This window comes from Daucus carota, chromosome 9 (assembly GCF_001625215.2).
Source record: "Daucus carota subsp. sativus chromosome 9, DH1 v3.0, whole genome shotgun sequence".
Classification (NCBI taxonomy): Eukaryota; Viridiplantae; Streptophyta; class Magnoliopsida; order Apiales; family Apiaceae; genus Daucus; species Daucus carota.
In genome coordinates, this window is record NC_030389.2 from 27,876,851 (window position 1) to 27,894,096 (window position 17,246).

Sequence of the window (17,246 nt, forward strand, 5' to 3'; positions counted from 1 at the left end):
TAATTAAAACAAAGCAACTAGTTAATCTTGAAATGGGAACTACAATTTGGTTGAGTGTGTGTGTGTGTGTTTGAATATTAGTGAAACAACTAGTTAATTAGCTATTTAATTAGACAAATGCACAAGTAAAGCAACTAAGTTAAAAGCTCATCTGCACACCACCAATTAAACAATAAAAACAAATAAAGTCTAGCCTAATCAACTAATCAATAATTACACCATTAACTAAAAAGGCAAAGAATCTAGTTTATTTAGAAAAATTATTATTTCACCCAACAAAAATCCATATAAAATCATTTGCATAGATGCTACATTAAAAGGTTACTAGTATACAAATTAGAGCATCAATTAAAAGCAAACATGCGATTATTTGTATATTTCAATCAAGGCATGATCTCTGCAGATTGCGAGATTGCATCGAGGACTCAAGTGTGTCTCAAATGCATAATCTACTGCTCCCTCTAGTATGCTAGTGCTAGATAAAATCGCAGAGTCAAAAGGTGCAATACCATTTCTGGTCACACTGCTAGGCACTTCTTGACTCTATTACAATTATTATGACTTGATTCGTAGATATTTGCAAGAAAAACGAGCTTGTTTTAATAATTAGTAGTGTTAAATAAATTATAAAATACTGTTTTAAGAGGAATTTCATAAATGATTCTGCCTTCATTTCAGCGTCTTCCAGATATAATGGTTCATTAAGACTTAAAATGAGTTGCAACCATGAAGAAGGTTACAAAGAAGCTCTAAAAAAAGTTCAAAAATTAAACAGATCAATCCAGGAGAAGTAGCTAAGTTGGGGTAAATTAGAAATCTGTACTTCAGTTCTGGGCTATAATTTATAACCATTTAAAGAAAGTGAAAGGCATATGTTTAGCCTATTTGTAATTAAAGAGGTACCAACTCAACTCTGATAAGAAAGCAAGGTAAATAGCAAGTACTGTTGAAGGAATCCGTACGAAGAACGTCAAGTGATTTATTGAAATTATATGTCTGAAGAATTTCAGGATGCTGCTGCACACCACTGGAAGAAGTTCATTAATATGTTCAAGCCTCAGTGTACAAATAATCTTTTGTAGCACGTCCAGAAGTCCAGAAGGTATAAAGTTTTAATACTTTATTTATTCAGAAGATTCCATACTATTGTTACTTATGAAGAAGAACTACGAAGACAAAGAATCGACGAACAAGCCACATCTCAAATGTTTATTTGATAAAGAATATTTAATTCAGCTAGATACAGATGAACCAGACAGTACATTTGTGTGTCAGTTACTCTAATTAAGTATTCTGCATCAACTACAAGTGGCCGTTCGATCAAGACAAAGATCTACAAAGTTTAATCAAGCCGGAAGTCTCTGCTGATGAAGATATACATTTATATAAGTATTTATTTAATTATCTCACTTATCAAAATAATTAAATTGGTTGTATAATTTATTTATTAAATTGATTCACCTTCGAATTAATTTAATTTATGAATTTATATAATTAATATAATTAAGTGGGTGATTATCTAATATTTATATATATTATTTAAACTGATTTATGCATTAAAAGACTCGGTATGACATTAACATTATCAGATAATGTCATACCGTGTCCATCCATGCGGCATTCCTTGCAATGACTTTATAAGTCATACTGTTGAGTCTTGTATGTCTTAAATCAGTCGGTATGACTTTTCTAGACAAAGTCATACCGTGTGCCTGATACAGACATACACTGGCATGACATTAAATGTCATACCGTGTCTTTGTTTCAGGGATTCTTGGTTGTGTGTATGACTTGAGTGATTATGACTTAGAAAAGTCATACCGAAGTGGTCAGAATGGCTTTTGTGTTGTATGTCATACCGAATGACTTAGTGGCCAAGTCTGATTAAGTCATACCGAGTTTTTCAGTATGGCTTTCTCCTAAAAAGTCATTCCTTCCCTTTGTTTGGCATGGCTTTGTTGTATTAAGTCATTCCTAAGCTAGAAAGTCATTCCTTTCAATGTCATACCTAGATCTAAGTGGTTTGCCTATAAATATGGCTTCACTTCTTCATTTCTCAAGTGTTCATTGCATTGTAAACTTTCAAGTTGTTTGTAACTTGCTATTCGTTATATCCACAGTTTTCTGTGCTTTGATCACTCGGTTGTTTTAATCACTAAAACTAGAATACATCCTGTCGAATTTATTCTACGAACTTTAGTGGACATTAAAATGAACCTTATTAATTATATAACGACTTAAAACATTGTTATATTAATTAATTAAAATCTGATTAACAAGTTTAATTCAAATCAGATTATTCCGCCGCGATTTTTAGTGACGATTGTATTCAACCCCCCCTTCTACAATCGTTTCAGGACCTAACAGAAAGTCTCTGGCAGGATTCCACGATCACTTCATCACTATAACTTATGTAGTCCGACTTTTAGTTTCAGCTCAAGTACCCTTGTATGATATAGGCATTTGGACATGGTTATGGACACTCAACACGACAGGTTATTCACATAAAAATTTCCAACCTAGTCCTGGTAATGTTGAATTTACACACATGCACCACCTTAAACAAAAAGTTATTAGTGTAGTTAGCTTGCAGAAAACCAGGTATTAAGAAAAGCGTTGATATTAACTTTATGGTTTTGTTAGGCATAGAGCATATTTCAAACGAAACAAAGGCTCAACGATAACTTTTAGTGCCATCATTTGGTAAAAGGTGTAAGAGTAATATATATAATGCCATCAGACAAGAGTGGCCCTTCAATTCTTCATCCACCATCTCAGGCCTCAGCCATCCCAGACATAAATTTAATTTAGCGCAACATCTAACCATTTAATACAGGAAAAACCCTAGGCCCTAATGGCCTTGTTACAGTAGGCATCGAAATAGAACAGGCCAACATTATATGTCTAATTTAAACTGTAGTTACTCCTAAAATCCATATAAACCTTTTATCAAACACATAGCACACATACATTAAAAAGCAATATAAAATTCAGCAGAGCTGTTAGTGCTGTTGTAATCATCTGGTGATCTCATAACTTACTTGGAAATCCATGATTATCTTGCTCAAATGGTTGAATCAATAGCTTGATTGCAGTGGAGTTGGTGATTGCAGAGATAATATATATATATATAAACAGCCGCAGTGAGCCGTTGGTGTTTAAAAGCGGTTATATATAAACATAAAAGACGCTACTTCGCTTAGCGTTTTTGTTTGTAATAATATATAAAACGCTACACGAAGTAGCGTTTTTACTGAATAGTAAAACGCTAATTGCCTTGCGTCTCTATTGGTCATTTTGGGCCATTTTTTCAAAACAGGTTATTTGGGGCATTAAACCCAATATTATTGTTATTTGGGGCCTTTTTTCAATTAAAACGCTACTTCCAGTAGCGTTTTCATCTTATTAATTATTATTTTTTGGAATATTTAAAATATTGATTTTGAATAGGCATATTAAATTTCTTTTAATTTTAAAATGCATTTATTTGAATTAAAAATGATTTGTTTTGATATATATTGAAATAAAAATAGGTAAACACTAATTTTGTATTTTTGTTTTAATTTTAATTTTGTATTTTTGGTTTAATTTTAATTTTGTATTTTTGTTTTAATTTGTTTACAAAATAGGTAAACACTAATTTTGTATTTTGTTTTAATTTGTTTGAATGAAAAATGAATGGTTTAAAATGAATTAATAATTCTAAAACCCAAAACACTCAATTTGAATTTTGTTTACCTATTTTGTATTTGTTTTCATTTACTTAAAAACAAAAATACCAAATCTTTTTTGATGAAAATTTGAATTAAAGCCTTGCATTAATTTAAGTTAAATTAAAGTATGAAATTATCATTCTGCAACTCAAACCCTAAATGTTAACGGTTGTAAATTTATTTATTCCGCCGGCGTCTCGGCTTCAGGGCCTTCGGCCCTTCAGCCTCGCTTAATTAGGGTTTAGGCTCGAGGGAGTAGGGCCTACCGGCCCTAAACCCTCAATCCTAAACCCTAACTGTCGGCCAATTTAATTATTAAAACATTAACGCTATACTAAAACAGAAACACAAGACATGCAATTAAAATATTTACAAGATCCGTGCTATCATATATCACAAGTTCAGCATCCTATAACTAGAAATGTTATCAAAAACCTACAAATATCATCATCCCCTATGTGAACCAGTACCACAATCAGGAGCCTTCCTATCCCTCTTTGACCGGCGAACATAAAAGACCTCAGGATCAGCCCGATCAACTCTAACTGAACTCCTCTCCGTACCAGGCTGACTAGGCTGTGTAGACTGTGAAGAGCTGCCCAAGTCAAAAGGGGGTACCTCTGGTGTACCACGCCAAGGCCGAAGTCGGTGCTGATGCTGTACAACAGGAGGAGGCTGTTCTGTACTGGTATCAAGCATGTGAGAAGTCTGCTGCTCAGGTAATGGCTGTGAATGCCAGCTTAGGCCTAGAGAAAAACTAGGAAACTAGTCACCGGCACCAGTAGTAGTAGCTGTGGCGGCAGCAGCAGCAGCAGGGGGAGTAGAAGCCTCGGCTACGGTAGTAGTAGCTGTGGCCGCAGCAGCAAAAGCATCACCAACAGTAGCTGTAGCAGCAGTAGTAGAAGACTCTGGGCCTCGATCCTCGCCTGTACCTAAATGATCATGTTCATCAGCATGATCAGCATCATCATCTGGCTCATCAACTAATCGTCCACCGCCTCGGCCTCCACTGCCACGAGCACGGCCTCCTCTACCACGAGCACGGCCTCTCTCGCCACCACCACGGCCTCTCCTGCCACCACCACGACCTCCTCTATCACCTGCATCCTCCCCTCCCCCGTCCTGTCTAGCATCCTGCTCCTCAACTTGAAGTCGATCAAACTTGTATGCATTCCGATCTCGGAGATGGTGCAGACTCTGAGTGGCTAGTTGAACATATCCGGGGTGACGTCTGCTGTCCTGGCTGCTATAGTCTCTAGCACAACTCCCTGAAATACAACGAATACAAATGCAATATCAACTACTAGAACCATCAAATAAATCATGACGACTAATACAACTAATACCCCAACTACAGATAAGGAAAACACATGACACATATCACAGAAAGTGCAGTTATAATAGTCAAAAAATACTTACCAGGTGGGTATGCAGTGCACCCAACTGACAAATGAACCTCACAGTTCGAGGCAAGTACCAATCCATGTATTCTGGGATTGTAGCATGACCATCAATCAGGTCATCAGTCCAAATATGCTCCAGACGATGCTGCCAGTGTGTCATACTCGGCTGATGTACGACTGCATAATCCAAGACCTTCTGGCCCCTCAGCGTCATAACGTGATGCTCATGGGAGTAGTGTGGCTGATCCGGAATACGCTGTATCATGCCAAACTGTCTAGCAACTCTGTCCGGCTGATGTGGCTCGACTATGTAAACACATATCATGGGGCCGCGAAAGCGCTAGAGAGGACGGCTGGCTAAACAATAGTCTGGCAGTGTATCAAGAATCCCAGCATAAGGCTCCCAAATAAACTCATGTGGAGCAAGCGCATCCAATGCCCAACACTCTCAACGAATGAATGTCCAACAAGCCACCTATAGACATCATAGGAATACAAAAAAACACATTAGTCAATTTAAAAAGACAATTCACAACTTGAAATGTACAAACCAGTAAAAACACAGCTACTATGTACCTGGCTCCATGTGGTCCTGGAAGCTGATGCTCCCAAAAAGCAACATCCTCTAATGGAATAGTGGTCCGAACAGGGGCAAGAGTGGGCAACCTCTCCCATGCCCATAGCTGCAGTAAGAGAAGGCATCCAGCTACCTCCTTAATACTCGCTTTGCAACCATTGCAAAGCTCCCTGTATAGACGAGCTAGAACAGCTAGACCCCATGCATAACCTCCGAGCGCCTCCAGGTCACGAACAAAATGAACCCACGAGGAGTGTATAAGTCCACCATAATGGTCGGTGAACAGTGACCCCCCAAACAACTGTAGCAAGTAACACTTGGCGTGAAGCCTGATCTCCTCAACGCCTGCATCATCATGTAATCTCGCTGGAGTGAGATTCTCTACCCATGTGAGTCGTAGCCTCGAGTTATTGAAAGCCTCGGGTGGAGGAATCTGTCCAAATATCTCACCAATGATGGTCTCCCATCTCTGTCCAGGTGGAGGGCCTACAGGACACATCACGGGCTCTCCGTCAATGGGTAACCCGAGCAAGACACCAACATCCTGCAGTGTAATAGTACACTCTCCCATCGGCAGGTGGAATGAATGTGTCTCTGGTCGCCATCTCTCTACCAGAGCACCAAGCAAACTCCAATCAAGCTGAAGAGTGGATACCCGAGCTACCCCATAAAAATCGACTGCCTGCAGAATGGGGATCAATCGAACATCAATGTTCAAATCAGATTGGTTGGCGTCACGACGCCTGAAATACTGCAAGGGCGCAGCACCAGTTCTCCAGACAGAACGAGACCTATGAGTGGCCTGTAGGTGAAGAAGGCTAGGATCACGAGGTGCCTGGTCTCTAATAATAGCCTGTGAACAAAAACAAGGAAATACAAAGTCAGCACATCATACTAACCTTAGAAAGAAACTAATTAAAACATTTAATAGTAAAGTAGTAATCTTCCTGTGAACCAAATATAAAGATGCAACTGCTGAGAAGAAGATAAGTAAACCAAATATAGCAGCTTCTGCTTAATTTCCATGATCAGTCAAATTAAGATTTTCCAGATTGTTTCAACAGGTTTTAGCATATAATTCATTTAGAAATTGTCAACTATATCATAGAATAAATTCAACTATACTAAACTAAAGCAATCCATAGCATAAATTCATACTAAACTAAAGAAAATGTTAGCTATATCATAGCATAAATTACTTTGACTTATACAGGAGTTTGCTTACTAATGCCCTCTTGAGTCTTATATTATGGTGTCACAAACTTTTAGACTTTTAGTTGCTCCACTCATTTTTTCCCCTCTCTTTCTGCTTTTGGTAAGTATTAGAGATGTGTACTTTCCACATTTATGCTATGAAATCATGTGGTATTTGTAGGTGTAGTTGATCCTTCTTATTGTTAATCTGTTAATTCAAGTATACTTTGTTTCTCTTATTTGTAAGCAGCTTAAAGAGATGGCAGAAAGTAATAAACCCTCAACTTCTATTAAAGAGTCTGATTCCGACAAGAAAAAAGGTTTGGCTGATTGGATGAATTTGGTTAAGCCTGGCTTTGAGGAAAAAGATCATTGGCTTAGATCTGTTTACAATTACAGTTAAAGTTATTATATGAAAAATTAGTCTTCCTTCATGTTCTCAACTTCCAAAACTGAATCATGTTAATTTCTAGCATATTATATTGTATATAAATACACATACTTGCTGACGTACTAGGCTTCTAAACCAAACAATAAAATTAACTACAGCGACACAATCCAAATAACCGTTATTATCAGTTAGCATTTATTATATGAACATGATCAGCATTACCAATCCGGAAACTCACACATACCAAAAAGAACATATCACAGCTAAATTCAAATCCATTTCATATAAACACATATATACACATAGACACTCTGTGATCAACAGTTATAAACCAAACCTAAACAGATGATCTATTGTAGCAATTGATCATCTGTTTGTTCAATTAATGTCTCCTTTTTATTTAAAACAGAAGAAAACGATACTATATGGTTTAACTCAAAATAAACAGGTGACTGTGATGGTAACATTCATTACATAAACTTAATAAGGTAATTGAAGACTACACAAACAAAGCATATCATATGCCGGTGAAGTCAAAGTAATAATAACACTGCAGTTTAACACAATCATTTCATCAAACATGTAGCAAGCATATCCAAACAGTGAAGATAAACACATGTATGACATTAAAATCGCCCAAATATAAGAGAACATACATTGAAATCCATGTGTATTTTCTTCAACTCATTGAATAAGCTCGCTTCACTCGATCGTGCATATAATACACAGGTTGGCCGTTAAGTTTAAAGTGAAGTTTATATATTAAAGGAAGACGCTACTGCGTGTGGCGTTTTGCCCTGTATTAAAAAACAATAAAACGCTACACGATGTAGCGTCTTAGCTTTATACTGAAACGCTAATTCAGCTGCGTCTCTAATGGTTATTAGGGGCCATTTTATCAAATATTGTTATTATGGGTATTAATACTTAAAATGTGGTTATTCAGGGCCTTTTTTCCAAGCCTTCCTCCTGAGCAAATAAATTACCTATGATCATTGGAATCGAACTCAAGACCTCTTGAGTACAAATAGACCACCCAAACCACTTGAGCTACACAATTAATATTAATGAGTTAAATGCATGTTGTGTGCTTGTTGTTTTCAATTCGTGCACTTTGTGTACCTTAACTTTCATATCTAGCGTTTTGTGTACCTTAAACTAACAAGATTCTTGCAAATGGAATACTTCCGTTAGTTTGCACTTAACACCGTCAAATGCACATATGGAACATAGGGGCATTGCTGTCTTTTTTCACTTCCAATGGCTATATCTATGTGTTTATATAGTGTATGAAAATGAGATGTAATCTTAGGTTTTTTTTAACAAAATTACAAAGTTAAGACATAATTTATGTATCATGTTCACCAGGTCATACTCCTCCGAGTCTTTAGTGAGATGATAATAATAAAAGTAACTATTAATTTTTATTTTTTTTATATGACACTTTTTGATTTGTATACGTATATTAATATAGGTGGCTTAACCGTATAGTAAAAATTATTATTTTAAATTAATATTTTTGTGAATTAAATTTTGATACATATTTTTATTCAGGAAAAAAAAATCAAAAATAATATTTTAAACTACCCAGTCAAATCACTTAAAAATGCGTGTCAAAAAGTCAAACGTCATATATTAAAAAATAGAGTGAGTATATTTAATTGTACCGGCTTATAATTTTTTTCATTTTTTTGATAATCACAATATTAATAATTATAATATCATGAAAATTTATTCAATAAATGATATTTCAAATTATACCAAATAGACCATGACATGTATAGATGTCCAACTATTAATAATAATATGTTTATTTTTCACATTTGTATTTAATCATCATTTGATCATATTTTAAATTTTGATTTTTTTAAAAAATTATGTGTAAGTAAAGCTGTAAGACGAGGTGTAAAAATTATGGGTAAGCTCGCTCGATTCGGTTCATATTTAATATCCATAATTTAAGTATTAATTTCATTTTATAATTGTAGAATTATTTAATATTATTTTAAAATATGCATTGTTCGCGAACTGTTCATGTTCGGTTCGGTTCGACATGTTCGCGAACAGTTCGTGTTCGGAATTTCCCACCACATGCTTGCATCGTCTTTATTGTAACCTTTAGTTGAATTAAATTTTGTATTAAAATAGATTTAGCTAATAATATATATTAATATGGACTTCTTATTTATTTGAATTCTGAAACATAATAAAAATTTTATAGTGTTGAGTTCACATAAATTAAATTGTTTATTATAATATCAAAACCAATAATTTTAGTATAGATTACCCTCATGCCTGGGCCCAGGATATTGTAGAATTTGTAGCTGATATATTTCCTATGGATGTAGCTAATCAAACTGTTGTCAAACACCTATCTCTTCCCTCTCCTCCCAGCTGGCCAGCTCCATATGTTTCGGTCTCTAGCAGAGACTCTCTGCTATTTTTCTTTCTTCAAGTTGTGCATTTGACGGAGTTAAGTGCAAGTTAACAGAAATATACGGTTTGCAATAATCTTATAAGAAGAGGTACACAAAGTGCTAAATATGAAAGTTGAGGTACACAAAGTGCATAAAGTCAAAACAATAAGTACACAATGTGCATTTAACTCTTAATTAGTTCAATATTCAAAAGCATTAACTACATACTTGAAAACTATTTTATTTATATTCTTTTCAATATCTTATTTATTTGAGATAAATTATTATTTCAACGAAGTCTCATATATAGTTTACATGATAGATTAATATCTATATATTAATTATTTGCATAAATGAATTTAAAATTGAAAAAGAATATGGATAATCGGGCTCGAACCTTGATTCAGGTTTCTAAGAAAATATATAATTCATATTCGAATAAAAATGAACGAATTCAAATCTAACTTAATAGTTTAAACGAGTACCAATACAATATTATAAAAATTTAAGTCATGAATGTAATATATAAGCACAAAAAATGAGGTTTCAATAAGCATCTTTGAAAGAAAAAAATTGATAGACTTTCAACATGGACTATGTTATATTATTATTTTTTTTAATTATAAAAAGTGATTTATAAAGAGATTACAATACTTTGGAGAACATGAAGTATGGTTACTGAAAGAATATTCTTATTTAGATTACTTTTTATTTTAAACTTATGAATTCAGAATTCCACGTGTAACTAAATCTTTTTTAGAAAAAATATAGATATAAGAATAGTGAGAAAGACGTCAAATTTGATGTTTGAAAATATATCTAAATAATGTAATTTTGATGATGTATGAATTTGAAATATTATAACTTGTGATATGAAGATAAATTTCGGAAAATTCTATATTGTTAATCAAAAGTCAATCAAATAATGATAAAACACGTTTACGAGACCTGCTAAAAAGAATTGAGTTATAAATTTTACTTGGTTAAAATAAAATAATACAGAGAAATAAGTTAGCTATAATTTTAATATGTTATCCATCAATATATAACATACCAGTTAAATAAAATGATTCCAACTACAATATAATTAATTAATCATTTACTAATTAAACTAATAAAATATAATTAATTTGAACTGGATAATCCGACATGATACTATGAAGACTAATATCTGATTTAACGGGACTAGAACGAGAATAGTTTTTCCATAATCCAGAATATCGAACACCTGATTTCATCTTTAACAATTGAACATGACATGCTACATTGCTCACCCCTAAAAATACGAGTATCAAAAATATTTAAAAATGTGAATTTGCACAAAGCTAGATTTTGTTAAAAATACCCATCTGTAAAATTATTTTTTTTAAAAATACTACCATCTTTTTCATTGTTTTTTAAAATACATTTTCATAAAAAAAAATTTCAAAAATACGATTTGCAACTTTTGCAACCTCATTTGCAACCTCATTTGTAACCTTGGGCGGCGCAGCCGTAAAAGTTGCAAATGAGGTTGCAAAAGTTGCAAATGAGGTTGCAAAAGTTGCAACTGTTGCAACTGCAATTGCAACTAGTTCAACTGAAAACTGTAAGTTGCAAAAGTTGCAAATGAGGTTGCAAATGAAGTTGCAACTGCAGTTGCAACTTTTGCAACTGCAGTTGCAACTTCATTTGCAACCTCAGTTGCAACTAAATGCAACTGAAAACTATATATAGTTGTAAATGAGGTTGCAAAAGTTGCAACTGCAGTTGCAACTTTTGCAACTTCATTTGCAACCTCAGTTGCAACTAAATGCAACTGAAAACTGTAAGTAACAACAGATGTATGGTGTGCCCCTGGCGGGGCCGTTAGATTACAATAGAATCAACTGAATGCAACCATATGCAACTGAATACAACCATATGCAACCATATATGCAATTACAAATCCTGATTTCAAGTTCCAGTTGCAAATGAGGTTGCAAAAGTTGCAAACAGTATTTTTGAAAAAAAAAATTATGAAAAGGTATTTTTAAAAATAATTCTGGAAGGTAGTATTTTTGAAAACAATAAAAGAAAAAGTAGGTAGTTTTGTAGATTCTACACGACTAATTAAACTAAATATTTCATATTTTTATGAACTTCATGCGGTCGAACTCATATCTACACTCTTTTTGCTATTTGAAATTCCAGAAAATCATTTGACCTCTGGTTTATAACAATTACATGACAAATCATTAAAAGTCTTAATCAACGAGCTCAGACAACTAATGATAAAAAATTAAAATTTTATAACAAGACAATATTATAACATACCATATCAAAGTAATCTTCTAATATTCTAAATTAACAATAAAAATCTAAGACACTGAAGTCTTATATAATTGATATGAAAATTAAAAAGGTAAGCCACATCAATCGTGTCGGAATTTTTTGGGTACAATTATAAAGTTGGTAGTTCGATTGATGCTTTTATAATAAAATAAGGTATGAGTCTTTTTACATACAACATATGTTTCAATTTCTATTTATACAAAGTGTGTGCAGCGTATGCTAAAAAAAAATGTGTTGATGATCCGCCCATCATGCATCACTTAACTATTACACAAACGTACATTCAAAAAAGAAAAAATAAATGTAAAACAACGCGGACCACACATTTTCATCTAATCATGATTTAGCATATCGTAATTCACATATCAAAATCAAGTTTTCATCAAAATCATGATTATATTAGATGAAATAATTTAATAATTTTCAACAATAAAATACAAATATTTTTAATGAGGTATAATTAAAATCTAAAAGTTTCAGTATTAATTTCGAATATAATTTTGAACGCGTGGATATAGTAGTCACCTTTATATACTAACAAATTTGAATATAAAAAAAACAGGCCAAATGTAGTTTTTGATCCATAAATTTTTTTTAAATATAGTACTTATTATAACTATTAATGCTATTAGGTTGCAAATATTACATTTCATATTTATATATTTTGTCAAAAAATAAAACATAATAATACACATGGATATTATTTAAAACACAACACAAAGATTATATAAAATATTAATAATAACATGAGCGCTATTGATGATTAGAACAAAATCAGTGTTACACTCCAGATTTAAACACATTTATGTGACACATCATTTTTTATGAGATCATGTCAACAAATAAAATAAAAAATTGACTCACAATGATAAGAATGTCTGAATATCTTCATAAAATTATTACACTCTCAGAAATATGCTAAATTTGATATGTGAATGTTAGAGCATACTAAATGATTTAGCGCGGAGGTTAAATCTTCCAAAAATGAAGACTTTGTAAGTTTTTCAAATATTATTATTATGGGTAGAGATTGTACATATCAAAACTCAGTAGTCTATGTATATTATAAATCCTGAACAGTGCCACGTCATCAATGCCACATATTTCAAAAAAAAGTCCACCTCAATGCCACATATTTTAGATTTTGCCATGTCATTATAATTTCCCTTATTTATTTAAGCGTATCAGAATAATCAATCACATATCTTTGAATTCCTAAAATTGAGCGTAATCAATGACTGACAATTATATTAAATTTTGAATGGTAATGCAATAACTACATTCCATAATCATAGCATTTTTCGAATGTTAAATTTGTACGGAACTAATTAAAATTGAAGAAGATAATTATATTGAATATACTGCCACAATTGTTAAGATTAGCATGTATCATATAACTACGCTTTAATTATATTAACTTATATATAAATAAATGAAGTGCTTAAAAATTGAAATTGAAATTTATAATAATATTTTTATTTAATATTTAATATCCGGAAGTCGTCTAAAATTTAGCTATGTTACAAATATGTTGCTTTTTAATTTTCGGAATAATATATATTACATTTTCTAACATAGTGATATAAGTATTATAAAAAGTATTTTTATAAAAATATTACGTCATTAATTAGTAGTATTAAGCATTTTATGTAGGTCAACTTAATCATAGTAGATATGTACTATTACTTAGAGACAACAATCGGGTCGATCGAAACGGGTTTCGCAAATTCCAAAATCGAATCCAAACTATATTATAAATCCTGAACAATGCCAAATCATCAATGTCACATATTTCAAAAAAAAAGTCCAAATCAATGGCATCTATTTTAAATTTTGCCATGTCATATAATATTCCATATTTATTTTAGACCAATCAGATGTCCTAAGATTCCCAAAATTGTGCGTAATCAATGGGTCGGTCGAAACGGGTTTCACAAATACCAAAATCGAACCCAAATAATATTATAAATTCTGAACAGTGCCAAATCATCAATGCCACATATTTCAAAAAAAGTCCAAGACAAAAACACCTATTTTAAATTTTGACGTGTCATATCATATTCCATATTTATTTTAGACCAATCACATGTCCTAAAAATCTTAAAATTGGGTGTAATCAATGACTGACATTTATATTGAATTTTGAATGGTAATGCAATACCTACATTTCATTTAATATAGCATTTTTTGAATTTTGAATTTGTACACAACTAATGAAAATTGAAGAAGATAATTATATTGAATATATTATCACAATTTTTAAGCTTATAATGTATCATATAACTAAGCGTTAATTATATTGAATATATTTTTATTTAATATTTAATATCCAGGAGTCGTCTAATATTTAGCTATGTCACAAATATATCAATTTTTAAAATTGGGAATAATATATATTAAAGTTTCTAACATAGTGATATAGATATTATAAAAAGTATTTGTATAAATTTTAATATTACGTCATTAATAGTACGTATTAAACATTTTATGTAGGTCACCTTGATCATAGTAGATATGTATCACTGTTACAGATAGCAATCGGGTCGGTCGAAATTGGTTTCGCAAATATCAAAATTGAACCCAAACTTGAAAAATTTAGGAATCTTAAACCTGAACTTGAAGGATATTACACGAGTAATTATTATTTATTCAACAAATAATATTAAATATATATAAAATATTAAATATAGATATCTTAATTTTGTTTTAATTTTATTATATATTAAATAATAAATATATTATAAAAGATATTATGTATATATGTATGTATGTATGTATATATGTATGTATGTATATATGTATATATATTCGGGTTCGGGTTCGAAATGAGTTCCGGGTTTTTCAGGTTGGGTTCGAATCAAACCCGATCATGGCCCGAAAATTATTCGGGTTTAAAAACAAATTTTTATCCGAAACCCTATAATTTGGGTTTGGTAAAACACAATCTGCTCGGTACGAGTTAGACTCGGGTCGGGTAGAATTGTGACTGCCCAATACCTCATGAAACAAGAATGTAGTATAACTATCATTATAGTGGATAGTCATTCAAATCTATTTATTTGATTTGACGTATAATTTTGATGTTTTTATTAACATAATGTTTTGTTTGATATATAATTTTAGTTTAATATTGTTTGACATATAATTTCACTTGAATTTTCTTGATATATAATAAACTTAAGTATAAGAGAGTTATGTCTAATATATTTTTTTTCTTCCTACTTTATATTATTTGAAAATTCAAATATAATTATTTATTAAATGTATTTGTGAAATAATAATAACAAAATTCAATAAAAATTTGAAGCCCGTGCGCGGAGCGCGGGCAAAAACTTATATTTAAATGGAGATATATCATTAGTCAATTGATTATTTTAAAGATTTTAAATGGAGATATATCATTAGTCAATTGATTATATTATATATTGAAAAATACATTTGTTAACTTATATTTAACTTGTATGTGATTAATATATTAATTAAATTTTAATAAAAGTAAAATTGAATAATGAAGGTTATTGGTCTAAAATTTAGAGATGACGCGGGGCCGATTTCCTCTTCCATTGATTAACTCGATAAGGTAAACTCATGTATTTTTTCCTTTTTTTTGAAAATATAGAAAAGTGTAAATGAAATCATCAATCAATATATATATATAAAGGAGGATGCGGACGTCCCTAGAATTGCTCGATTCAGTCTTCTGATTTTTCTTAAATTTCGGATAAAAAATATAGTTATACTTCAAAAAATCATGTTCAAGAATTCTAAAAGCAATACAACTCTTTTCTTATTGAATTCTAAAGATGATACAACTCTTTTCCTTTTTATTTAGTATTTCTTATTGAATTCTAAGATGATACAATTCTTTTCTTATTTAGTAATCCTAAAAAAAATAGGATTATATTTAAAAAATCAGGTTTTAACCAATAAATATGAATCATAAAATAAAAATAATTAACAAAAAAAATAGGATATATAAAATAAGAATCATATATTGATTTATAATAATGTAAATGATTCTTGATTAGTATTGTGTTTGACGGGCACGAGAGGCGGCCCAAACTAATTTTTATCTAAATAATAATAATTTTTCTATTAGTATTATGTTTGATGGGAAAGTGGCTAATATAATTTTTATCCATGTTATAATTTTTTTTTGTTAAAACGACGGTTCAAAATAATTACAAAATAAAATAGGATATATAAAATAGGAATCATATATTGATCTTATAATAATGTAAATGATTCTTGATTAGTATTGTGTTTGACGGGCACGGGAGGCGGCCCAAACTAATTTTTATCTAAATAATAATAAATTTTATAACTGGATAAAATTATTCTAAATTTTATTATAGTTATAATCTTTAATTTTATCATAATTAGAATAATTTTATTAGTATTGTGTTTAACAGTAAAGCGACTCAAACTAATATCTAAATTATAATATTTTGTTATTAGTATTGTGTTTGACAAGAGAGCGGCTCAAACTAATTTTGATCTAAATTATAATATTTAATTTTATCTTAAAAATAATAATTATGGATTAATATTGTCTTTGACGGGAGGGAAGTTCGAACTAATTTTATTATTAGTATTGTGTTTGACATGATGGCCACTTATACAAATTTTTATACTAATTATAATTTTTTTTATCAGTGATATGTTTAACGGGAAGATGACTCAAAATAATTTTTATGCTATTCATATCAAAATTTATAACGCCGCCGCGAAGCGCGGCTTTTTTCGCTAGAATTACTCCGGGCGTCTCTAGAATTACTCGATTCAGTCTTTTTATTTTTCTTAAATTTTGGAGAAAAAATATAGTTATAATTCAAAAAATCATGTTCAAGAATTCTAAAGGTAGTACAATTCTTTTCCCATTGAATTCTAAATATGATACAATTCGTTTTTTATTTAGTATTTCTTATTGAATTTCAAAGATGAGACAATTATTTTCTTATTGAATTCTAAAGATGATATAATTCTTTTTCTATGTCGTAATCCTAAAAGAAATAGGATTATATTTTTTCAAACTAATAATAATAGATAAAATATAATTTATATTTAATATTTGTTAAGTAATATATACAATTCTTATTTTCGATAAGATATATTGAAGATGTAGTTGAATTTTAGATTATAAAATTTTATTTTTGATAAGATATATAGAAAAATAATCTAAATATGTTCGAATCATAAAGTTGGCGTCTCTAGAATTGTTCGATTCAGTTTATAATT

At 31.1% G+C, this 17,246-nt stretch overlaps 1 protein-coding gene across 1 annotated transcript; it reads right to left on the reverse strand.

The window, feature by feature from the left end:
• Positions 1–5,473: 5,473 nt before the first annotated feature.
• LOC108201376 (serine/threonine-protein phosphatase 7 long form homolog) lies at positions 5,474–6,983 on the reverse strand. The gene is made up of 3 exons (XM_017369668.2): positions 6,957–6,983; positions 5,693–6,546; positions 5,474–5,591 (listed from the first exon to the last, which is right to left on the reverse strand). The coding sequence occupies exons 1-3, from the start codon at positions 6,981–6,983 to the stop codon at positions 5,474–5,476; spliced, it is 999 nt and encodes a 332-aa protein (XP_017225157.2).
• Positions 6,984–17,246: the final 10,263 nt, after the last annotated feature.

Bases quoted from the DNA above. Each gene is read 5' to 3' on its own strand.
- LOC108201376 (XM_017369668.2), bottom strand. From the start codon at position 6,983: ATGAGTGGAGCAACTAAAAGTCTAAAA. The intron at 6,547-6,956 runs GTTTGTGACACC...TTTTGTTCACAG, and splicing joins GAGCAACTAAAAGTCTAAAA to GCTATTATTAGAGACCAGGC. The intron at 5,592-5,692 runs GTACATAGTAGC...TGATGTCTATAG, and splicing joins CCAGGACCACATGGAGCCAG to GTGGCTTGTTGGACATTCAT.